At 37.5% G+C, this 26,038-nt stretch overlaps 1 protein-coding gene across 1 annotated transcript; it reads left to right on the top strand.

The window, feature by feature from the left end:
• Positions 1–1,851: 1,851 nt before the first annotated feature.
• On the top strand, positions 1,852–26,038 carry LOC134507481 (astacin-like metalloendopeptidase). Its single transcript, XM_063318151.1, has 11 exons — positions 1,852–1,923; positions 2,044–2,068; positions 6,323–6,463; positions 8,860–8,977; positions 9,805–9,983; positions 12,211–12,292; positions 13,380–13,507; positions 15,930–16,045; positions 18,651–18,876; positions 19,588–19,706; positions 25,636–26,038. The coding sequence occupies exons 1-11, from the start codon at positions 1,852–1,854 to the stop codon at positions 25,861–25,863; spliced, it is 1,434 nt and encodes a 477-aa protein (XP_063174221.1). The 3' UTR covers positions 25,864–26,038.

The following is a 26,038-nucleotide window of genomic DNA, read 5'->3' as shown; positions in this document are numbered from 1 at the left end:
ACTGTGGCTTCCTGTTCTGTGTACTATATAGATTTTGCATTAGGTCATTGAGATCTTCAGGGATTCCAATTTTTCTAAGGACATTCCACAGCTTGACATCGTCAACAAAACTTAAGGTTTTTCTGTAATTAATGAAGCACATGTTGACTTCTTTATGGTATTCTTTGACTTTTTTAATTATCCAGCATGCATCAACAATAATGTCTCTTTTTTGAGGACTTCTGGGGGAGGTAATGAACTAGCACGTCTCTGAATGAATGGAGACGATGACCATGGCAAAGTCCAAAGAACCAGCAAGTAGACTAGTTCTATGGAACCTCTCCAGATGAGGAGAGGATGGGAAGTTACCCACAATGTGCTCCAGACAGCTGCTTCTCAAAAGGAAACCGCAGGACAGCAGTCTCCCATGGGTTTGAGCACTAGGAGACGAACAGAAGTCATCATGTTCCCAACCACCATGGAACCTTTTAAAGGGCACTGGGCTCAATAACCTGACTTTCTAATCACTTTTGAAAATTACCTATTTAATTATCTTAAGGCAATTAGAGATCTTTGAAACAGCAAATTTGAAAAGCCACCTGGTGAGTTTACCTTCGTTCTTGAATAAAAGAAAAATCAAATATAAGCTTAAGAATTTAAAGAATTGGAAATAAACAGCAAAAAGCTAAATAAGACTCTGATCTAAGAAAGTTACAAATGAATTAAGGGACCAGACAAATTTGGAATATTAGGATTTATACTATAATATTTTGGAAATAATTATATAGATAAACAGCTTTTCTTGGGAACTAAATTGTTTTGTTTATCCTAAGTCAAAACAGAAAGTTGAGACTTTATGATTTCAGAAATTGGACACTAGAGGTGGCTAAAGATTCCAGGCAGAAAATGAAAAGGGGGAAAAGTGAAAGTTTGCTCCTTATGAACCTTGATTTGGAATACCACTTTCCAGTCATTTGCCACAATCTATGCTTTGCAGGTAGCCAGCATACTGTATCTGAAGAATGAAGATTCAAGAACTGCCAGGGATGATTTAACCAGTTCCAGCTTCAAGTCGGCAAGAGACTTGTCTCTTTGGTGCAATTGGCTAAATAGAACTCATTCCCCTATCTATTAACTCCAGTATTGCGCCAGAGAAATAAAAGAAGTGAATACATAATTCTGAAATTGCAGTTTTACTCAAGAGGCCCTCCCATTTGTCATACTTAGCTCTTGGCAACTGAAGTATACATGCAGCTATTGTCATACAAGAACAGTGTATGACATACACTTGTCATACAGTGTTCATATACTATTACATTAACCTCTTGTCAGGCACTAGACTTTTCAACGGAAACAGTTCTTGCAGTAATCTGCACATTTTCATCCTCATGACTAACTCATGACTAACTGTGTTTGGGTTGTGGACCTGCAAGCTGGAATACCTCCAATTACAAGGAGAAAAGAGCAGCTGCATTTTAGCACGGCGCTAAGGGTGCATGGCTGAAGACTGGGGTCATGTTCCTAATATGCTAATTATTTTCTTTCTCACTTCTGCACAGATTACTCACATAGTTCATTACTAGTTACCCAACAGTTAGTTTTGCTCAGATTGCAACATTCCTTGTTTTTTTTGTTTTTGTTTTGTTTTGTTTTTAAGATAAAGTAGCACAAAATGATCCCTGGCCAATTCTGCTGGGAATTCTCACAGCTTGTTTCTTTCTGTGAAAATACATCTTGCCATCTAACTGTTGTATGATGATTAAAGCCAGCAGTCTTCACTGCAAACTATAATCCAAAGAGAAAATACACCCACTAGATCTGAACAAGCGGAGCTCCTTGTAACTTACAAAAACCTGTGGAAAAAACTCAGAGATGAATCTTCTAGCACTATTGAGCATATTATTGTTATCCTTCCATAGGCTTACAATAAGTAAACCTGTCCAGGTGTGTCCTCAATCAGCTGAAGACAACTATCTTGACTTCTCTTTTGAAGAACACATGTTTTGCATCTCTGCCATAGTAATACATTGTATACACTAAAAAGATATTCTCTCTCTTTTGCAGGGAATTCTGGAAAACCAGGACTCAGGTAAGTTTGATTTATAACTCTTTTATAAATGGGTAAGTTATCAATTTTGTGCTGATGCCCTAAATTATAGCAGGTTGTTTCTGGTTTATGTTGGTCCAGCTAAGAGGAAAACAGTCAAACCTATGAGTTTATAACACCCTTCCTTAATCTGACATCTGGAAATAGAATTTCTGTCACATAATTATATATATGAGTCTTTCCTCATTAAATAAGTCAGTACATTTAGAGAAAGAATTTACAGTTGAAGAAGAAAAATACTGATATTCCTTGGTTTTTGGAAGCCTCTTTTCAAACTGTTCAGTTTATATATTTTTCAGTCACAGGATCATTTCTCTTTTTCATTTATGATAATTCTGCATCCTCTATAATGGTATCCTTTTATTCCACATCATCCAAATCTGATATCACAATTTTCTTCTCTTTTCTCTTTTCTCAAGGTTGTTAACCTGCCTGTAATCATAACTTAGCAATCCTTTGCAAAACATGCATTTTCAGTATCAGTGAAGGATTATAGACCTGACCTTGGGAAAGGGGTAGAAATGAGTGAGCCATTAAGGGGAGACTTTCAGAAAAGATTATTCAGAGCTGAAAAAGTAGATTGCATGAAAAGGAACTCCAAAAACTCTGAAAAGAGAGCCAGTTTGGTCTAGTGGTTAAGATGCTAGGCTAGAAACCAGGAGTCCATGAGTTCTAGTCCCACCTTAGGCATGAAAACCGGCTGGGTGACCTTGGGCCAGTCACTCTCTCTCAGCCAAACTCACCTCACAGGGTGGTTGTTGTAGGGAAAATAGGAGGAGGAAGGAGTATTAGGTATGTTCGCCACCTTGAGTTATTTATAAAAATAATAAAGGCAGGATAAAAATTAAATAATAAAAACCCCACTTCAATTCTGTTTCATATAAGAGGGGGCAGAGAGAAACTGACTGACTTTCAAGATTCTGTTATTCTACCTGACAACAATAAAAAACATTATGGAAATCCTTGCTGTGCTGTTTTGGTGTTGCATGTCAATCGATGGGCAATTGAAGGAGTTGAGGCATGGAGGACATAATGAAGGGAGGAGATTTTACAACCTTTTGTCTATTCTATCCTCCTTCCTTGTGGCCTCCTCAGGCTCCACCATCATACAACCCATGCAAATAGGAGGGATGACAAGATCCTTGTCTGCAGCAGAGAAACAAAGAAAGAGAGATCTTGGTTTATGTGGCTGGCTTGACCGGCTAAGGTTCCTTCTTCTGAGTTGACTGGGAAATGTCACACCTGTAGAACTGTGTGTTACCTCACCCCCAAGCCATATTTTGGGAAATTTGACAGGCTCCCTTCTCAAGAGCTCAGCAGGAGGGCCTTCAGACAATTAAGAAGAGCTCAGACAGCTGACAGCAGGCAAGTGCATTTTATTATTCCTGTTGCTCTCCATATCCCCTCAGGCATAGAAATACAGCTCTTTTAGACTGTGGTTCAATAGCTAATTTCATAGACGAGACCGTGGTGCATCAGTTTGGGTTACCCGCACAGTTATTAGATAACCCTGCTAGTTGAAATATCTGACAGGAAATTGCTTTGAGCTGGTCCTATTTTGCAATGTAAAACTCCTCTGAAAAGAAATGATCAAAAGAATTCTTGCCACTCCAGACCACAGCTTCCTTTCACACTGCTACAGCTACAAATTCATTAAGCCTGATATGCACTGGGAGCAAGGGACTATTTTTTCTCAAAAGTGTCTATAGCACCATTTGCAGGCATCTCATTCTCTTTCTTATCTCCCTCCTGCACTGCTGCCTGAACTCTCTTCCTTGCAAGACAAGTACAAAGATTTTGCTGATATTTTGGGGGAAAAGGTCCACTCAAAAGTAAGCCACCTTCCAGGACTTGCAGAGTCACTTTTCATTCTAACTGCTACTCATTTTCCACTCACCCCTTTGTGGTGGAAAATGATGCCTTAGACTCTACTTTGGGGGGTGCTCTCCTTCAGGTTTCAACAGTAGCAGGGGAGGGTCTTTTTCCTTGCAAATTTTGCTCCAGGTTTCTTTTCCTGGTTGAATAGAACTAGGCTATTTTCAATAGTCGCTAGCCATAAAAGCAGCATTGCAACTATGGAAACATTTCTTAGAGAGAACAACTTACCCACTACAAGTGCACTAAAACCCAATAATTTGGAGTATCTGCAGCTAGCATAGACCCTCACTCTGCATTAGATCAGATGGGCACAATTTTTCTCCCATGTTGATTTTTATATTGTCTATGTTACACAAGACGTTGTTACAAGCACTATCACACAAGCCTGAATATATTTCTTGGCAATACCCCCCTACCACAGTGTTAAAACAGAATAATACCAATACCACCATTACTGCCCAAAAGGGACACTCAGAGAAGCTAAGGGGAGGGAGATAATAGATCTGTTGATTAGATTTGCTTGCAACAACAACAGGACCCATACATCATGGCCAAGCTTGGGGGCTGATGTCAAGCATTATGTTTCATCCTGTCACATATGTCACAGGGCTAAGACTGTCATGACTAAGCTAGCCAGATTATTCCAGCTACTCCCATCCCCTCCTTGACTATGGATCCCAGTCCCTCTGGATTTTATTATTGATCTTTCAGTTGTACAAGGTTATACTACTATTTTGGTGGTAGATCTCTTTACCAAGATAGCTTATAATATTTTATTCCCTGCAAGGAGTTACTAACAACTCAAGAGGCTACACAACTTTTTCTAGACCATGTTTTTAGATACAGGAGCTGAGTCAATTGTGTGATCTCAGATCATGGTGCTCAATTTACATCCATGTTTTGGAAGGCCCTTCTCCACTTACTGGACATTTGTATTAATTTATCATCTTCTCATCATCTAAAATCTAATTAGCAATCATAGATGAGCAAGATAAATGCTTACCTGATTAGTGTTTGAATTGCAATGTCTATTATCAGCAGGACAATTAGATTGAATTACAGTATTGCCTCTTGCAGAATTTTGCCTATAACAGCTTACCACAATCCTCTATCAGCATGTCTCCCTTTCAAGCAGTCTATGACTATTATCCCCACATCTTGATGTCCAGAGTTTCTACCTCCACTGTTCCTTGAACATCTAACTTTTTCCAGGAGAGACAGGCTATTCAGCTCCTCTTAAAAGAACAGCTAGATTTGGCCAAGGGTGTATAAAAAGGTGCAGTAGATGCACAAAGGCAAGACTACACCAAGATTGTAGTGGGGGATATGGATCACTTCCCACTAAGTTTTTACCTTCTTCCTGCCTAAGAAACTGGACTCAAATTTTATTGGCTGATTCCCTGTTATGTATCAAAATCTTCCATCTGTAATTGTCTATAATCTTCACTCAAGATTCAAGTCTTTCCTTGTTCATGAGGAGCTGTCCTGTTCCTTGCATTCTGCACCTGTTTCCCCACCCCACCTCCCAATGGTTATGGTGGATGAGGAAGAGTGGAATATTCCACAAAGTGGAATATATTCTAGGTTGTAAACACAGGATGGGATGCTTAGAATATCTTACTTATTGGAAGGACTACTCTGAATTAGAGAGGTTGTGGTGGGGGGGGAATGAAAGATGTCCACATGGTCTGCCAGTTCCCTCTGAAATTCTCACACAAGATCCATCCCCACAAAGACCAGATGATGACCCCCCAAGACAAAGGAGACTCTTTGTTTCCTGCCACATTGGATCCTCCAGTTGCAGGTGCTGTGCAACAGAAGGGAGTGGGGACTTTCCAGCTCTGTCTGTTCTTCTCTTCTGGACTTACCTGTTGATTTTGGCAAGCTGGTGGACCCATCTGCTAGTCAGGAAGGGGGAATGATTATGTATCCATTGTCATTGATGAATTCCCATCTTCACACATGGCAAAGGGGAGGGATTCTGACTGGGGAGGTGGTGTGAAATAATGTAGACTTGACCTTGTGAATGGGGAAGGAATGAGAAAGCCATTAAGGAGGGACTTTTAGAAAAAAATATTCAGTCCTGAGAAAGAGGAAAGCATGAGAAAGAAACTCAAAATAACCTCTTGATTTTTATTATTTTATTTTAATTTTATTATTTTATTTTAATTTTGTAGCATAACATGAGGAAGAAATTTGGACAGGCTTTCAAGATTTCATTATTCTACCTAAGTATAATAAAAAGCATCCCTGGAATCTTTCTCAAGCTTGTTTCTTGACTTTTCATACCTCAAGGGGCTAATAACATAATTGTTCAGGAGCTGTTAACATTTTTCAGTTATTCATTTTTCTTTGCAGGGGAAACTGAATTCCACCAAGATGATATTGTTTACAGAAGAAGAACACAGAGGAGTGCCATGAGCTGTGGTGGAAACTGCTACTGGCCCAGATCAGAAGATGGCCTGGTCAAGATCCCAGTTAATATCTCTCCTGAGTTTTGTATGTCTAGATTTTTCCAGTGAACATCCTTATTATGGAAAATGAAACTGTATCATCAGAAGAACTACAGAGCCATTTTCCATAGATACCAACAAATAAAAACTGTTACTGATGCTTTCTACAAATTCATCAGGCTATTTTCTTGTTCCTGCTGACCAAGGTCATGGCAGACCTGGTCATGATGAGAGTCACTGATAGTACTCAGGGATGCCATTATTATTATTCAGTCAATAATAGTAGAATTTTATAATATTGTTTTTAATATGTTTACTGTTTAAGTTCTGTAAATACAGTTTTCAAACTAAAGAGCTGTATTCACTCTCTAAGAATAATATTAGTTCCCATTGAAGAGAATATCTGTCACTCAGGATTGAACCATGGAGTTCTTGATGCTCTCTGAGCTTGGTTGTTTCCTTGCAGATGTTTCATTACCCAACTATGTAACATCATCAGTGCCTGCAAACTGCAAACCTCAATAATATTAGTTGTAGCACTGAAGCATATTATATAGAGTCCAAGATAGATCCAAGTGAAAGCAAAGACCACTGGAGTTCTTTTTATCTCCAAGTGGGTCTTGATGATACAGCTAAGACTTAAGGGATTCAGAATGACAGCATTTGACATGGAATCATAAATAGAAATGTAGTCACATAAGAAGCTGCCTTGATACAGAGTCAGACCAATGGTCTAACTAGCTTAGTACTGGCAAAACTAAAAGGCTACAGCTCTTGAGGGCTTCCTACAGAAACTTTTCCAACCTTTCTGCATGTAGAGCATGTGCTATCTAATTAAGCTACAGTACATCCCTTATATCAGGGGATATCGCCTTCTATATCCAGGACCATGATCACAGGGAACAACAGTGGATCATTTATGAAATAATTCACATTTGTCTTGAAGTCTAGAGCAGGTCCTTCTCAAGGTATTCTCTGCAAAAGTCTTCCACTTTGTATGCATTTATAGAAAGCAAGTATGAGCATCCTGCCCCATAATGCAACTTCTAGAGCCCCTACCAAAGTTGTCACTAGCTTATAATTTTTATTGCACCTGAAGGATAAAATGATTGAACACATGGGAAATAAGCATTTGAATGCTATACAATTAAAGGAAATTCAGCTTTCGTCATGCCTGATCCCTTCCTTTGTCTTGATTTGCAATGTGACCCCTGACACACCATTCACTGGCTAAGTATTGTTGTAACTGCAAAAGATTGCAGATCCTTAACCAAAAGACTCATTCCCAGAGGATCTCATGGTTTGAAATACTTAAGCAAAGAGCTGCTTGACAAAGTACTTATAAGCAAGGGATTTCAATCTTTATCAGATAGCAGCAGAGATACTGGGTTGTCTGTAACATGCCCAGACATGTAATATGGATTTAATGCTAGGATTTATTTGCTCAGATGCAAAAGGTTTTCATAACAAATACCGTGTACATAAGTTTAAGGCAGTTATTAAATTGTTGACATGGCTTATGCTTATGGAACCTTTCTTCGCCTCCTCCTCCTCCTCCTTCCCCCTCCCCCTCCTCCTGTTTTTCAGAAGTTGCATTATCCTGCCCCATAATGCAACTTCTAGAGCCCCTACCAAAGTTGTCACTAGCTTATAATTTTTATTGCACCTGAAGGATAAAATGATTAAACACATGGGAAATAAGTATTTGAATGCTATACAATTAAAGGAAATTCAGCTTTTGTCATGCCTGATCCCTTCCTTTGTCTTGATTTGCAATGTGACCCCTGACACACCATTCACTGGCATTTCTTCAGGATAGTGTTTAAAAAGATTTACGTCAGTTGTCGGCCTGTCTAGATCTACCCCACAGTCTTATTCACTAGATGGTGGTGATCTTAACTCAAAATCTTCATCATCACCCCACATTCTTTTTCACAGATACTTCTCATTCATACATTGATAGAGTTATATCAATTTATGGTCTTCATCTTTCTAAGTACACAACACATTCATCCACATGCAGCTATACCCATATGGTAGATCAACACAGATCTCAAGTGTGTTGTAACTTGAGATTAGTCTATCCCAACAGAAAGGCTCCAAACGAATTTTGGTTTCCAGTTTTCTAAATTTCCCTGAAACTGGAACCCTCAGCCATGAACCATGCAATAACTGTGGAAAAAGCTGTCATTTCAGTGAAGGCCATTTAAATAATAATAATAATAATAATAATAATAATAATAATAATAATAATAGCATTAAAGCAATCTCTCATCAAACATAAACTTTATTTTCCAGAAGCAAATGTGTTTACTGTCAGAGTAAACCTCAGAAGTAAGCAATTTTTCCATAGTAACAAAAATGATTTTCTTAAAACTTAATGTAGAGGATATGAGATAGCACAGTGCATTCCTTTATCTCCTCTATAATATTTTGTTTCAGCTGTGGAACACAAGGATGTGATAATTGAAGCCATGAAAGAATTTGTCACCCTGACATGTATCCGGTTTATCAAACACACAGTAGAATATGACTACATAAACATTGTCCCCGGAGATAGGTAAGGAACACTTACCCTTCAAAGATTAACAACATATTACTTGAATTATTTCTGCCATTATATTTCCGCATTACAACAAAGATACTTGGAATAAGATGTGAGCACACATTATGTGGATTAAGCTCAATATATTTCTTAGCAAAGATAATAAACCTTCAAATCAATTCCTAGAGCACAGGTGGGCTATTTCTTTTTAACCCAGAGACATCCCCCCTTGTTAAAAATGCAATAAGATGATACCAAATCAAAGATTTTCCCTCCCTCTTCCCCTCCTCTCTCTGACTGAATTGCTTTGCAAAGCAAAATAGATTCGTTAGGCCTAGTAAAAGACTAGACCGCTATTTCTCAACCTTAGCAACTTTACGATATGTGGACTTCAACTCCCCAGCCATCATTCTGAATTCTGGGAGTTGAAGTCCACACAGCTTGAAGCTGCTAAGATTGAGAAACACTGGACTAGACGATGGAGAAACCACATTAGAGAAAGGCTGTCTTCTTATGTCTGTTTCTGAGTTTCCTGAAAGCATCTGGGTGGCCATTATAAGACACAGGATACTGAAGATGTTCCACTGTCCAATCCAGCAAACCTCTTATATTGTTATTTTTTATCCCCTCCTCATATTTTTTTGCTTACTCAAACCAAAACTTTTGTCTCATTCAGCAAAAATTAGCTACATTCCCCCCCAACACACAACCTTGAAAATACATCCCACTGAATATAATGGAAGTTGCTTCTGAGTAAATATGCATAGGCTTATCCTGTTCTTTTATGGACAATTATTTTATATTCCTTAGTAATGACCACTTTTCCCTTTCTGTATTATCAGATGCTGGTCCTACTTTGGAAAGATTGGAGGCAGACAACAACTTAGTTTGTTGAAAAACGGCTGCATATATAAAGGCTTGATTCAGCATGAGCTCAGCCACGCACTAGGTTTTCTACATGAACAAGCCCGGAGCGATCGAGATAACTATGTTAAAATCAACTTGGAATATGTTGCCAAAGGTAAGCAGGTTAGCACTCAAGTAGCATTTCAGCTATTGCCTGAATTGAGTGGTCACTTTGTCATTTCACTTGCCTATCCACCAAAGCATTCTGGACATAATGCGATTAAATCCATTTAGAACTGGACAGCTTTATACATATGTATGCACATGTACACATTAAATGGCACAAAGCAATTTAGCCATAATCAGGGAATGGTTTTCAATGAAGGTTTAATTAGCCCTACTAAGTATCCGGAGAAGCTCAGTCTAGAGTCTGAGCAGCCAGAGTATGACTTCAAGATGAAGCTTTGTCTAGTTTTTCCTGGCTTCTGCTCACAATAAATACAGCTAATAATATTCTAAATGTCTTAAGGAGTATTGTAGGAGCTATGCAAGTGTGCCTTCCTTTGTTTCTATATAGTCTCATGCTAGAAAGTTTTCTAATTTGTGTTGGTCTGAGCCTCCTGCTAGAGCAGTGTTTCTCAACCTTAGCAACTTTAAGGTGAGTAGACTTCAACTCCCAGAATTCCCCAGCCAGCAAAGCAAAACTGGCTGGGGAATTCTGGGAGTTGAAGTCCACACACCTTAAAGTTGCTGAGGTTGAGAAACACTGTGCTAGAGGCTTAAATACTGCCTCTCCTTAAAGGGTGGGGGGGCATATGTAGCTTTAGATGTTACATTAGCTACTGACTAGTGGGAGGCACTATACAACCTGTTTTGTCCTTAATTGGGAGTCTTCAGGTCTAGATGTCCTTCATACTAGATGCTCCATGTTCAATTCTTCGATGAGATTTCAACTAGTGTGGAGGATAACTAGCCTGAAGAGTCCCGATAAGGACAAAACAGGCTGCATAGTGCCTCCTACTGGTCAGTAATTAATAAAACATCCAAAATGTATTGTTAATGGTAAATTGAATGAGGAAAAAAATGATGAGTAAGATGAATCAACTTCCTGTAGGCAGCAAATTCCAGGGCACTGAGGCCATAACTAAGAAGTCCTTGCTCCAGGTTCTGCCAGTCTTATTTCTTCCAGAAAAACAAGTTCTGCCAAGCTTTCCTCTTCAGATGCTAGTGAACAGGAAAGTGATCTGGAAAAAGAAACTCCTGGAGATGTGTGTAAGCTTAGGCCATATGGACTTTTAAATGTAAAACTGGGACCTTAAATTGTGGTGGGAAAATACAGTACAAACACAATACTACCTCAGGCTTCTGGAAAGTAAAACAAAGACAAAGCCACTTCCAGGTGTCTTCAGGGACAAGCTCCTGTAAAGCATGAATGAAATGTTTCCTGGCCATTTCCAATTATTATAGGATGAAGGCTTTACTCAGATGTTTGGATCTAAGTATTTATTTCCACCTTGGGAAATCATGACTTCAGAGCTTAGATATTCCTGCTTTCCTTTTATTTTATTATTAAATGATTAGAGGCAATGTAATAAATTACTTACTCTTGCAAATCACATACTTACAGACTGGCACTGGGATGTTCTTGTGTTTTGTAATAGAATGGTATGTATATTTTATTGCTGACTAGACTTGCTGTCAAACAAGATATTTCTTATGTTGTAAGAAGAACTCCCAGCTTTCCAATAGTCTGTTCTTCCACATGACTGGGATATTCCTTCATTTTCCTTTCACTGGGTTCACATATCATACTAAACTGTGGTTTAACTCTGGTTTACCAAGCAAAGCACAATGGCTGCCTTCTCACAACACACTAAGCCATAAATCCTCATTTATAAAATACAGTTATTAAATTCAGATATTACTCTGAGCGTAAAAACAAGCAAACCACACGGTGGTTTAATATATTGTGTGAATTCAGTACTTTCCCCCCCTTAATTTTTTCTTTGATATTGAGCATCTTCTATTTTCTTTTGACATTTGATTTAAAGAGGTTTATTTCTTATGTTACTATCTTTATCATAATGGCTGAATTCTATCGTTTATTATTTATAGTATTAATTGAATTCTATTTTTAATTAACAGTTTTAATAGCTAATTGGCTGCCTTCGGTGCTAGGATATGATAAGATTGAATTTGATTAGATAGATTAACAGAATCTTCTTACAGAATAAAGTTTAAAAGCAATCAAATATTCATAAAGTGTTTGATAATTGAACTATTGCTACATTCACAAATTCTTGGTTCTAAAATATATAGATGAAAATCAGCCTTCCTCCTTCTTTCTCTCTGTGTTTTTGTTGGTGGCCAATCTATTTATTATTTACTCTCATATATTACAGGAGAGCAGGGGAATTTTGAGAAAGAGAACACCACCAATCTGGGTCTTCCCTATGACTATGATTCAGTTATGCATTATGGCCCGTAAGTTTATTGATTGAGTGATTGATTGACTGACTTAAATAATTTATATGGCCACCCAACTCCAGCACTGTAAGTACAAGCACATACAGTAGATCTTAAACAAAACAAGCTGAACAGTTTCAGTCAAAATCCAAGTTTTGTCTCAGCTCATCTTCTCTTTTCTGACATAATTCCTTGTGATTATAGGAGAAGGAGTCTAATAAGTATCCTTCTTTTAAAATCAGAAAAAAAAATATCTTCTTTCTGTTTTCTTCTTTTGTTTAATTTCTGAAAAGCATGGAAGCAGGGCGAAGGCTAGAGGTTAAGCTCCAAGCCATAGCTATGCAATTCTTCCTTTGCTCAGCAGCTGGGCAATCAACTGTAGCATTTGGGACCTCATTCTTTTCTGCAACAAAATTCTAACACAGTTGATCTGACTGGGAGTCTTCTGCCAAGTTGTCCCAAGAGCTCAGTTAAGGATTCGGTGTTTGGACATCTGTGATTTATTGCCACTCCTGGGTGTGAGCTTGGCAGTGTATGAGAACCAATAACACAATTGTTACTTGGGGGAAAAAGCCATAAACAAAACCCTGCTGGCTCCATAGAACTTTTGGCTGAAAAGCATGGCCAAGTGATAGTTCTTTGGTTGTTATTCAGTGTGTTTGGCATTAGGAATAATTTGCCCTAAGTTAAGGAAAGACTCAAAAAACCTGAAACTGGTAGTTTCTCATCTAATTCAACAAAAGACAAGAAAAAAAGAAGATCAATCAGAACAATCTATTGGCTTTAAGGAGAGTTTTCTGCTCTCTAATTCTTTCCCCCCAACACACACACACTTAGAATATTATTATTTGGAAATTATTATTAAGACAGGTTTTTTCTTCCAATAGAAGGGAAAAACTCTCATTGCCACATTGTTGCTGAATTCAGATCTCATACTTAAATTTGACAAATGTCTGGGGATATTATCCTGGTAATTAATGGGCTAGTTTTCTTGGGATATTATCCTGTTAATTAATGGTTTTCTAGGATTGTCATTCAGATATTATCTAAGATGGACTTTTAATAAATTTGCCAGATTGGAGTTTGTAACCCTGTTTTTTGGCAGGTATGATTTTTCTAATACTGCTGGAAAGCCAACCATTGTCCCCATTCCTAATGGATCTGTACCAATTGGTCAGAGAGTCGGGCTGAGCAACTTAGATGTGAAAAAAATCAATAAGCTCTACAACTGCAGTGAGTAATAAAATCATATCACAATTAACTTTTCATCTAATATTGTGAATTTTTATAATATTGAATAACTGGGCAGGCAAATTTAATAAAATAATTGCGTGTTACATGACAAAATTCAACATAGTGGTTTAAACATAGGGAATAATTTACTGTATATCTGTTAGTTAAGAGAAAGTATAAAATAATGTGAATAGGCTCAAAGTAGGGAGTATTTTGTATAAATATGGAGTTGAAGAATAGTTGCTGAATGTGATAAGAGCAATATGTGATGGAAGGAATGCATGCCATGCTTAGCTAGTGATTCTGGAAGTAAAACAAGGATGCATGATGTCATCTTGGTTATTTAATGTATTTATGGTTAAAGAAATGCATAATGAATACTTTTGGTGATTTGTTTTGGTTCGGGACATGAATATTTATGTTCTTGAGAACCCAAATAATTTACAGCAAATGCTAATTTATATTCTGCAGGCAAGAGTATAGATCTGAAAATGTATGCATTAAAGACAAAGTTAAATGGTGTGAACAATTATACAAAATTAGTGAAAAATTAGAGCAAGTAGATAAATTGGTGTACCTTGGTAGAATGTTTACCAAAGATGGGGAAATGAAAGCAGAAATGTTACAACATGCAAATATTGATAGAAAAGTATTGGTTTGTTACAAGGAATTAATGCTTGTTGAAAAAAGCAAAAATGGCTTGGTATAAGAGTGTGCTTCTGCCCTTTGGTATATGGAAATGAGTGATAGCTATGTCAGAAAAACGTAAAATTAAATTGAATGTAATAGGCATGGGTTATTTAAGAAGAGCACATGATAAATAAGAAAAAATGGATCAAGAATGAATGGGTAATGAATGAATGTGGACTGAATACAAAAGTGAGTGGCCAGTTTGTTCACATGGTTTGTTCACATAAATTGAATGAAGATCAGATCTCAAAACAAATATATGAAATAAGAGTGAACAGATTGAAAAGCAGGGAGCACTGAGAAAGTGGGGGTTCAATGGAGTTGAAGAGACCCTGAGAAAGAGAAGGGTGAGAAAATTTAAAGAATAAAGGGCAATGTATGAAGTGATGCATGGTCACAGTGGAAGCAAGATTTGCTTATTTACATACTGTTTTTCTATGTTTTGCATAACACTGCTTATTCCAAAAATGAATAGCATGATAGGTATGTATGTATGTATGTATGTATGTATGTATGTATGTACGTATGCCTACTTATGAAATTTTCTTACTGATCTTGCAAAACACTGAGGTGCTTATTGTATTGATTATTGCACTGCATAAGTTACTATCCTTTTCCAGTCTGAAAATAACTGTAGGAGGGTGGTGTAATCCAGCTGATTCTTTAGGAGGCCCTGAATGGCTTGAAGTACCTGGAGAAAACAAGAGACCTCTGGAATGGAAGAGAGCCAGGATGCATTTGTATCCAGTGTGGGTTTTAGCTTTGGTGTTGTGGAATAGATGATGAGGAGAGGATAGGTGGAGCTTTATATCCAAGCATCCAAATAAAGCATGCCAAAAATGTGCTATGAATGATGGACCTCAAATAGAAATGAGCTGGGCAAACTATAACTCCAGAAACTGCATTGAACAAAAGAGCTATTTCAGGAGTGGAGTGGCCATGACAGGAATGTCACTGTGTGAATGTCATCTGGTCTTAGGGAGATGTACAGTTCATACTGAACCAGGAAGATAATAAATTTTCTTGGATTCCCATTATATTTCTCAATTAAGGAGGCGGGTTTCTGGCATTGGAGGGTTGTGGCTGATGCAAGTATGTAATGTGTAATGTGATGTAATTCTCATTTGTGTAATAAAATCATCACATACATGTCATCATTCTCCTCTCCTTGTTTCTCATTATGGAAGCCCAGAGCTGTGATAAGAGAACTCCAATGCAACTGTAATATATGAGGGCATACTGCACCCATTTAAATTTCCCCATCCATTCACCCACCATCCTGAGACTGCTATTGCTGCTTCTGTGAAAGCAAAACCTATCCACTAGCTAAATGCCAGAAGCTTTGCCCTTGCCAACAAAAGTCCTACAGAAGGCAGAGTAGAGAACATGGCACAGCACATGCCAATGTTTCCAGTAATATAAAAGCTATTCTTTTGCATCCTTTTCTGCCTCCCTTATAGTAATAATATTATATATCTTGATCTTAACTGAGCTAAAAATTCTGAATACATTGTTCATTGTTGACATCTGAGAGCAGTGGGCATTAACAGGTATTTCTCTGACACTGAATTTAATTACTACATTATCTTCTACAAAAGAATGACCCTTTACTAAGCTATGTTGAAAGATATTTAATAAACAGTGATTTCTCCCTTGTGAATCTAGATGATTTAGCTGAATTTTCTGTTTGCATGTTTCTTCTTCCTTGCCCATGTGTTGCTCTGTCCTTTAGATGATTGTAGCACTGTGCTACGTAATCCAAGTGGCCGTTTCTGCTCTGATCATTACCCCCATTCATATCCTAGCAATGTCACTTGCCTGTGGCTCATCCAAACTCTGCAAGGAAAGGTAAGATGTTCAAATCAGGTTTTCCAGTTGATACATCAGGGTCAGTCATTAATATCTACTGTAGATGTGATACAAAATGTAGCCATGGATAATGGGGGGAGGGGCGTGTTTTCTTATTGTTATTTGTAAATTTTAGAGATGTGCATTCTAAAGATCCTTGAAAGTAGATTTCTTCTAGTGCATCAGCTGCAAGTCTAGGCCGCAGGTCCCATATCAGATACTTTTATATCATATCAGATACTTTTGATATGGGAGTATCAGATATGATACTCCCATATCAAATACTTTTCAAGCCTGAGGTCCACATTTCTTCATGACTGCCCTTCCATGGGCTGTCTGACCAGGGTGACAGGAGCAAAGTAAAACGTGGACAGAGTTAAAGCAAAAGAGGGCAAGGCCACAAGACATTTTCACTTATTTACACATGCGTGCATACACATGCACAAAACAGCAAAACACACACAAAAACAGATCCGTATGCATTCATACATATCCATGCAAACATACATTTGAATGTTCACATCTACTTTCTCAGGTGTTGATTTCCTTAAGTGGGATAACAGTACATGGAGAAAGGAAATTTAATGTATCATTTCATTGACTTTAAGATTTTATTCCAACTTTTTTTCTTTATCTTTAAATGTTTAAGTTATCTAAATCATCAGAGTGTTAATAATCTCCAGTCAACATTTTATAAATACCATTGCAATATAACATACTACTTGTGTTTTCAAATAATATTACCAGTGTTTTATAATAGTACAATAAAATATTTAAAAAGGAAAAAAGAAGATCAACGGCTCAAATGTCCCCCAACCATGGTATTTAGATTTGAAAATAATCTTTCTTAGAGCTAAGTAGAATCTTTTCCCAAACTTAATTGTTGTACACAGTTGAGGTGACAGGTTGCTTCAGGACTGAGGGAGGATTAACCCTTAACTCTGAAAAAACTTTCATTGCACCAAACCCCAATACTATACAGGTTTATAAACTCTTTGCCTATTTTTGCTTTAAAATGTTCATTAAGCAAGAGCACCTGCAAAATGTGAATTCTCCCTCATAATTTCTGGGGAGGATATTTGCAAATCCTTTGGAAGGGAGATCAAAATGAGGGAGAGATAGGTTTTCTAAATAAAATAAATCTTTTTACTGTTTCACTTCACCACTTCTGAGGAGAGACACTTCAAAGTACCAAGAAGGTGGAGGTCATTGGCCAATCCTCTTCAGATGCCCTTAACCCAAAATGCAAACCAAAGAAAGACACTGTGACAGTTAAGAAAGAAAACGAACACTGTCTTGGATCATCTTTCTCCAACTTGACAAGTTCACCAAACAAATATAATTTCCAAGAATGTGGGAAGGCAATGGGTTGGGGTAGGCTGATATATTTTAAATTGAGAAGTATGGAGCATTTATCCAATTTTCATTTCTGTTCTTGGGCTGGTGTCTTTTGTTTATACAGTTTTGCATATGAAGTTAATAAATCTTCATTGTGTTTCATGTGTCAGTACTGTGAACCATTCAGCAAGCCATTTCTCAGATTTAACAAAAGCTGCTTGAGAAATGTGTGAGCCAGAGCTAACCCAAACTCCAGTGCAAGCATGGATATGTTTGGAAATATCTACAGAGCTCTTAGTATAGCAGCTGTCTAATTCCAACCATTTCCATAATCAGAACAACTGAGGGAAAAGATCAAACAAAGAAAATGCATTTTTTAAAAAAAAAATCACTTGAATATAAAAAGTATTCTCCAGCGGTCTTACTTGCTCATTCTCAAATTTGTTTTCTTGATGTTGAATTTCCTGATGTATAAAAATTCAGTGAAAACCATAGTTATTGACACAGTGCTATGCTGTACATATTCCATGTATAGAACCATATTCATTATCTTCACTGCTGATTTTGCTGTAATTTTTGCAGTGAACAATGCTTAATACTTAGCAGCTTCTTAAATGAATCTCATAAAAGAAACAGGCAGATTTATTTAAATAATTTAGTCTATTTCTATCCTATGTGCAACCAGCCATTACTGTACTAGAAGGCAGTTGACAGCAAAGCAACAGTCTTTGAAAGCTTATGCTGTAATTAGAAATAAACAGTGTGTTTTTATGCCCAGAACATAAGCTGAAACAGAGATGGTGTGAGAACTACGCTTAAATGCTGATTAAAAAGAGAAGAGCCTTTAGAAAATGAAAACTCTTTATAGAAGAGTTAGATAAATAGATAGATGAATAGGTGGAAGATAGACAGACAGACAGACAGACATTTGGAAATTCTATTGCACTGCAGAGTATAGAATTACTTGTTAAACAGATTAGTCCCATCACGTTCAGCATTTCTGTATCAACCAACTCTTAATTCTGGTGCAGAATGAAGCATATTACATACATGGCAAACAATATATCTATAGTATGATTGGGGTGACAATCATGATGAGTGGGGTTTTTTTTCAGCAGCTTCCCTGTTGTATGTAGCATGTGCTATGTCAGTTAAGGTATAGTGACATATACTGTAAGAAGATACATTTAATCAGAATCAAGATACATTTAATAAGGAACAGATTTAAATAACTTAAAGCTACTTATTTTTTCTTATTCTGCTTTAGGTCTTCCTGAGTTTTCATGTTCTTGAGCTCCAGCGTTCCCCAAACTGTTCCTCTGATTACATCCGAATTTACGATGGAAGCAGTAGAGAAGGCCAGATTCTCATTGACAAGTTTTGTGGTGCAGGGCAATTACCTGCTGTGGTGGCTTCTGGGAACACAATGCTTGTGGAATTTGTAAGTGATGAGGATGAGACTGCAACAGGGTTCATGGCCTCCTACACACATGGTATGAACAGTATTCAAGTCTCATTGCTAGTATTTATGAAGTGACAAAGCAATACATGTGAAACAGATCACTTGCAGGGGGTTTGCAAGATTATCTGTAGCATACGTTAATTTTACACCTTCCTTTGGAGACTCTCATTAAATTCTCTAAATGCAACTCTTTGACTTCTAATTCATCCAACTCTATGACCTCTAATTTGTTGCTTATCTGAGAACCAGTTTGAATTCCAGTTTACTCAATTCCACTAAATAGCAATTCCACTGAGTTGAACGTAGCCCAAATTTCTTCAAGCCTATCATCCAATAGGAGGATGATAGCCCTAGGATGATGTTATCTGCCTTGTCATTTATCATGGTCAATTCATTTCTGACCCATGAATTGGCACAGGATTTCAGAATTTGCCACTGTCCACCAATCATGAAGTATGGTATGGATCAGTGATTGAACTGGCTGATCTCTCACATGTCAGCAGCCACCTTCTGTATTGCACTTGGCTTCTGTGAGCTTCTATTTCTACACTAACCAAGAAAAAAAAATGATATAGTAGTAACAATTTCCACTGCTCTACAAAGGTTTTTACAAAGTCTACATAGACTCTCAACAACCACATAACTAAAAAAAAAACTTTTTAAAATGTGTAGGTAATGAGGTACTTTTATTCTAACCTTTTTTTATTTTATTTATGTGAAGTTTTCTTTTCCTTAACCATAGTCAAGTGTGGAGGAACATTCACTAATACTTCGGGAGCCATTACTACTCCAAACTTTCCTAAAAGATACCCTCCAAATCAAGCTTGCCTGTGGATTATCAGTGCTCCTTCAGAAAACAAGGTAAGAGGCAGTGGTGCAAGGGACAGGATTCTCTATTGTAAAAGGTCAAAAAAGTCAAGATGGTGGCTGTGACCATGCATTATCCCTACAACATGTTCCAGACAAGAAGTACAATCAGAAGTACTAGCTTTATCTTTCCCATAAGGTTACATTAATAGAATCTTGCAAGGCTGTAAGTATTCTTCTCCTCCTTTCCTTTTACTCTCCATAAAACGAAGGAGGGTCCCTTCTGAAATATTTCACACACACTCCCTCCTTCTGTGGCTGAGACATCTTTTGCATGCTGATTGTCCAATCTGCGGGTTCCCCTTCTGTCTCCCAAGGTTATTCCCACATACCACATGTGTGATTGAAGCCCTACCCCTTTTTATATGTGTCACATATGTGATGCTTGTCAAAAGAAACAGGGCTTCAATTGTGCAGTAGTTGCCACTATTTTGACTTTTTTAGCCCCTCCTGCAAATGCCCCTGAGCAAAGATTCAGGCTAGAGAAACTGAATTGGATGCAGCTTGCAATTGTTCTTAGAAATACATAGTGTTATGAATGTGTGAAATGGGCCCCTGATTCAAAGCACAGCAATAACATGGACATGCTCATAATTACGCCAAAAACATCCTTCTTAACGTATCCTTGAAAGCAACTGACATCCTCCATATCAAAGGCAAACTACTCCCACTATCACTTCCCAGTGCCTATGCTGGCTAGGGCTGATAGCAGTTGCAGTCCAACAATATCTGAAAGGCTGCAGGTGGTCTACCTGGGCAAGTTGGGCTCTTTGGCCAAAATAATATTACTCATGCTCAAGAGAGAGAGAGATAAGCAGGCTTGGACTATAAAGAGTTTTTAAAAAAGGAATAATAAATGGGTGAGCGGAAAAGAGGCCAATCTGTTGAGTAGCCAAGGAATGCCGATTTACTTTGGAAGGATAAAAAAAGAGAAGGAAGGAAAATAGAATGGAATATCTTGAAAAACTGAAATGGCTGGTGTCTAGAACCCTGAGCAGGAATATCACAATACTTGTTGCAGGTTCCACTTGTAAACAAAAACACACCATAGTTTTGAGTGTTTCCCTGAGAGTAAATTTCATGTGAGAACCAGTTAGATACGGTATAGTGGTTAAAGGCACTGGATTAGAAACCAGGAGACCATGAGCTCTAGTCCGGCCTTAGGCAGGAAGATAGCTTTGGACAAGTCACTGTCTCGCAACCATAGGAAGAAGGCAGGGGCAAACCATTTCTCACAAAAATGTTGCCAAGAAAATTGTATGGACTTGTCTAGGCAGTTGCCAGGAGTCAAGATTGCCTCGAAGGCACTGCCCCAATCTGTTGGACCCTCCGATCAAAAGGTTCACAGAACCCCTTATCAGAGCATCTTCCACTAGTCTCTTACCGGTGGTAACAGACTTCGTGTCACCAGATGGGAGGGGGGGCGGGTTGGAGTGTGAACTGCATTATTATGACTAGGGATTTATGGCGTTAACACCTCAAGGCCATGGAAAGGAGATACATCAGAGAAGCCACCTGGATTGGGAAGTGGGGTGAAATACTCTAGTGGGAAGAGGGGTAAAGGGTAATTATGTGAATGTAGTTTTAAATGTAGGTTTGAGTGGGAATTCTCCATTCGCAGCTTTCTTCTTGTACTGGTCATTTCGCTTCATTAAAACAGTAGAAAGAGCTTGGTCTCTTGACTGTCATTGTATGAATGCTTGAGTGTGCCAGTGCTTACATAATCATTTAATGTGACTTACCCCCTGGTCAGAATATCTAGGTTTGGGTCTCAGAGATCAGTGGGTTGGTTCAACGAAAGATATTCTTTTCATCCTATGGTTTCTCATGGAGTATTTGATTTCTATGGAAAAAGAATTACAGACCACCGTTCCCTACCAAAATGAAGAACCCTTTCTGTAATGAGCTATAGGTACTGAGGGAAAGCATCCATGTGAATGTCATTCAGAGAATTCTGTGATTGATTGATTGATTGATTGATTTCAAATTCTATGGTCACCCATCTCAACGTCCCTGACCCTGATTAGGAGGGTATCGTTTTGTTCATACATGCATCCAAGAAAAAATTGCAAAAAGGCATGAAGAGGGAAAACTATGACTCCAGGTAGTCCTTGGGTTATGACAGCAATTGGGACCAGAATTTCTGTCAAAAAGCAATGCAGTCATAAAGTGTGACATCATGACTACATTGCTTAGTGATGGCAATCCTGGCAGTCCCTGTTGCCATCATTAAGTGAGGACCATGCAGGTTGTTAAGGGAGGACCTCACATGACCACAATGTGGGAAGAGGCAGGAATCCAGAAGTGCTTGCTTATGCCATTGAAACTGCATCCCAGACAAGCAGGCTGGTGGGCGAGAGCTATGGGTGGGTGCTATGCTATAGCAAGAGCTATGGGTGGGTGGGCAGATTTACAGTAAATCTGGTTGCTAGCTACAATAACTGAATTAATTTCTTGTGTCCTATCATTCTATATCTATCTGTCTGTCTGTCTGTCTGTCTGTCTGTCTGTCTGTCTATCTATCTATCTATCTATCTATCTATCTATCTATCTATCTATCTATCTATCTATCTATCTATCTATCTATCTCCTGGGGAAACAGCAATAAATTTGCAGTAGATCTTTTCAATTTTCCTAATTCCTCTGAAACATTAATCTAAAATGAATCAGTAAATAAGTATTGCCACTAGAGATGGTAATAAGTACCAGTTTTATCACATGCACTCCAACATCATCTGTATGTACATGTGTCTTCGAGTCAGTGTTGACTCCTGGCAACTGCCTGGACAAGTCCCTGCAGTTTTCTTGGGAATATTTTAGAAGTGGTTTGCGATTGCCCCTTTCCTAGGACTGAGAGAGAGTGACTGGCCCAAGATCACCCAGCTGGCTTTGTGCCTCAGGCAGGGCTAGAACTCACAGTCTCCCCAGTTCTAGCCTGGTACCTTAAGCACTACACCAAACTGGTTCTACCAACATCATCTAGAAAAATGTTAATTTACAGTATATAATATAGCTGTAGAAAAATGTAGTATCAGTTATGAAATATATTTATAGCCAATCTTAAATTGTTTTTAAAGGAATTTTATATAATAACTTATTCCAACTTGCCACCACGTTCCCATCTTAAGACCTCTTCCAATACTTTTGTAATCTTTCAAAAGAGCCTGTTGTGGTAGAGAGAATAATCTTGTATAATGTTGAATACATATTCCTTTGATGTTAAATGAAGTGGATGTGCAGCATTTTTTCAAACACTGTTGATGTTTTTCAGTGGTAAGGTGTCATGGGTTTAAGAAGAAATTATTATAATCATTTCATCTGAAAACAAATTGGAACTTGTAATCAATTATTTTCTAGAGTAGGTTCAGCAGAAATAGAGGGTTTTTGTTAATACTCAAGTTATTAATAGTAGAAAGTCTCGGTCTTGTCATTTCTTGAAACTGACCAATTTATACATGACAGATGATAATTGTATGGAAGAAAAAGGAAAGGATCAGAGGCCAGAATTTCTGTTCATTTTTATAAATCTTTGTAAATATGGATTTGTTATAGTAAATAGCATTTTTCCTCTGAGATATTGAGAGTCCAGTATTAACTCAGCTTGTAGCATCAGACTGTCTTTTAAGCTCCAAGTAATGTGAAATAACTGTTTGAATTGAAAAACTTCAAAACAACATTTCAGGTTAACCACCATCATACACTTGCTTATATGGTGTATGTAATCTTAGTAGTCATAATTATGCGTAAAAAAAGAATGTTTCCAATATGTGAAAGCAAGGAAGAGATAAGGGGATTTGAAGTGTCTGAAGCAGAAATAAAAATTAGGAAAAGTTGTCATTTTAATTGCAGCTATTCTGCCAAGCAGAACTAAGGAAAGATGCTGTCATGACTTCAGTTCTGTGTTGATGTTTTGAAAGAGAACCATAATTACATTTTTTAATTGATGCCAATCTTTTGCTCCTAACTATCTCAATCCACCATTCTAATATGAAGTCAGTAGAGTTTTGACAGAGTTTGTGTGATTATTAATCAATAGTGATAAAAATAGCCAATGATTTACCAAAATTGACTTTAGTGTTGCTATTGCATGATATATATTATACAGTATTTCTATTAGAGAAATTTCAGTTAGATACATCTCTAGTAGGATTTTGAAGAAAAAGTACCATATTATCTGCAAATTACTAAATAACATTCTATTTTCATATCAAGACCTTGAATATTATTTTTTCTCCAAACTGTCAGTGGTAATATTATTGCAATGAGATTAACAAAATAGAGTAAACTGGGAATGAGGACTCTGAAAAGCATTCGAAATGGGCTCTTTGCAGTGTATCTTACTGTGAGTAGAACACCTCTCCTTGAAGCATTAAAGCAGCTACTCCTTTGGCTTGCATAGCTGCTTAATGGGTGGTATCCAGGCTTCTGTGTATATCTGTGCATGCACATGCTTTGCTTCTCTGGCAACCACAGTGGAAGTACCACCCATGCATGCACACACATGTGCACATAAGCAGCAACAGCATGTGAAGCAGCTGTGCAAGCCTTCCAAAGGATACAGCTACTCTAATTATTAAAGAAGAGATTCACTTGCACTAATATATTGGGGATCTCTGTTTAGAGCCCTTATTTCTTTGAAAGAATTCTGTATGCCTTCCATTGGGTATGATTACTGCTTGTTAAGGCTCTGCACACTTCAAAACTGATTTGGAAGGAACGCCTTGGACCTCATGCCAATGAAGCAACTCCCTGCTCTCAGGCATCTGCAATGTTTCAATGGATCAAATCATTAAAGCAGCATCTATTTAGTGTGCCTTTTAAAGCAATAGCATCTCCAGAGGTGCTGTATTCAAATTATTTTTGCAGTATGCACAGTCCTACTACTTATTCCGTTGAATATAATGTGTAGATTATATAACATTACAAGTATACCCAAATCCCTTTTCCATTAATAAAAAGGACATCCATGGAAAGAGGTTAAAAAAAGTCAAAATGGTGACTGCAACCACATGATCAAAGCCCCACAACTTTTTATGTACAACACACAAAATGGGCAGAGTTTTGATCACACAGTCCTGGATTTCATCTTTACTTTTTTGACATACCACCCCCACCCCCACAGATACCCCTGATTATGAAGAAATTTGCATTCCATTTGTCCAATATTTTGAGGACATCTAAAGAAGCAAATTATGAATGTGTTCGGCATGGAGTACCATATTATATACTTTTCTAACTAAATCAGCTATATTTCTCTTAGGGACAAACTCAGATGAATCAAGGAATACATAAGTATTTTTAACTTATTTTGTCTATTTGTTAGCAAAATAGTAACTATTCTTTCTTCCTGTTTAATTATAAGCCTTAATGGTTACAAGGCTTCTAAAATCTGTTGAAGGTACTTATTTAATTTAGGGTTACTCAGAAACCTAATTTGCTTTAGTGAGTCAGGAATTTGTGAGCCTGGAAGTATTTTATTAACTAATAACATAGATTTGCTATTTTTAAAGCTTTATAATATTTCAGCCATTCATATCCAGGAATTTGCATTTTTTCATAATTGTTAGGACATTGCATATTGCATTTTCTGTTATTATTTGATTAAGATAAACTATTGATGCCCTTTCCAACCATAGGGCTTGGATCATATATTACACTAAACCATGGCTTGTTTTAAACAAATCATGGTTTAATAAATAAACAACAATTGATGTGTTTGTACAGTATGCTAAGTCATAATTTTTTAAATATTTTAAATATAGTGGCTCAATTCAGATAAATGACTTGTAAGAATCTAATCTAAATTTGTGATTCTCACAGTTTAAATTTATACAGTAATCCTGAATTTAGATTAAATGTTTTCTTTACACACACACACACACACACACATACACAATTGTGTACCTTTTTCTGGATTCCTCAGATATCTTTAACCATGATCTCTTTTGAACTGGAAGACATTGATGACTGCAGATACGACAGACTTGTCCTTTATGATGGCAGCCAAAGCAGTTCTCCACTTATTGGCACTTTCTGTGGAAAAATGGAAGTTGCCCCTTACACATCGACTGGGAGCTTTCTTCGTATAGAGTTTTACACTGACTTTGCTTTTCAGTTTTCTGGATTCAAGCTGGACTACTCAATTGATTAAGTAGAGTTTCTAGAGTATCTGAACATCAGTTTGGGGGTGGGGGTTGTGAAAAATTATCGAACAGTGAATATGACAGAGTTGGCTTAATAAATAATTGAATCACTTATGTAATCAGAAGTTTTATTCTATTCTGTGCTTGCAACACATTAGAGAGTAAATGACTGGGAATGGGATA

This window comes from Candoia aspera, chromosome 1 (assembly GCF_035149785.1).
Source record: "Candoia aspera isolate rCanAsp1 chromosome 1, rCanAsp1.hap2, whole genome shotgun sequence".
In the NCBI taxonomy this organism is placed as follows: Eukaryota; Metazoa; Chordata; class Lepidosauria; order Squamata; family Boidae; genus Candoia; species Candoia aspera.
Note: the sequence above shows the minus strand (reverse complement) of the source record. Positions and strands in the feature narration are given on the sequence as shown.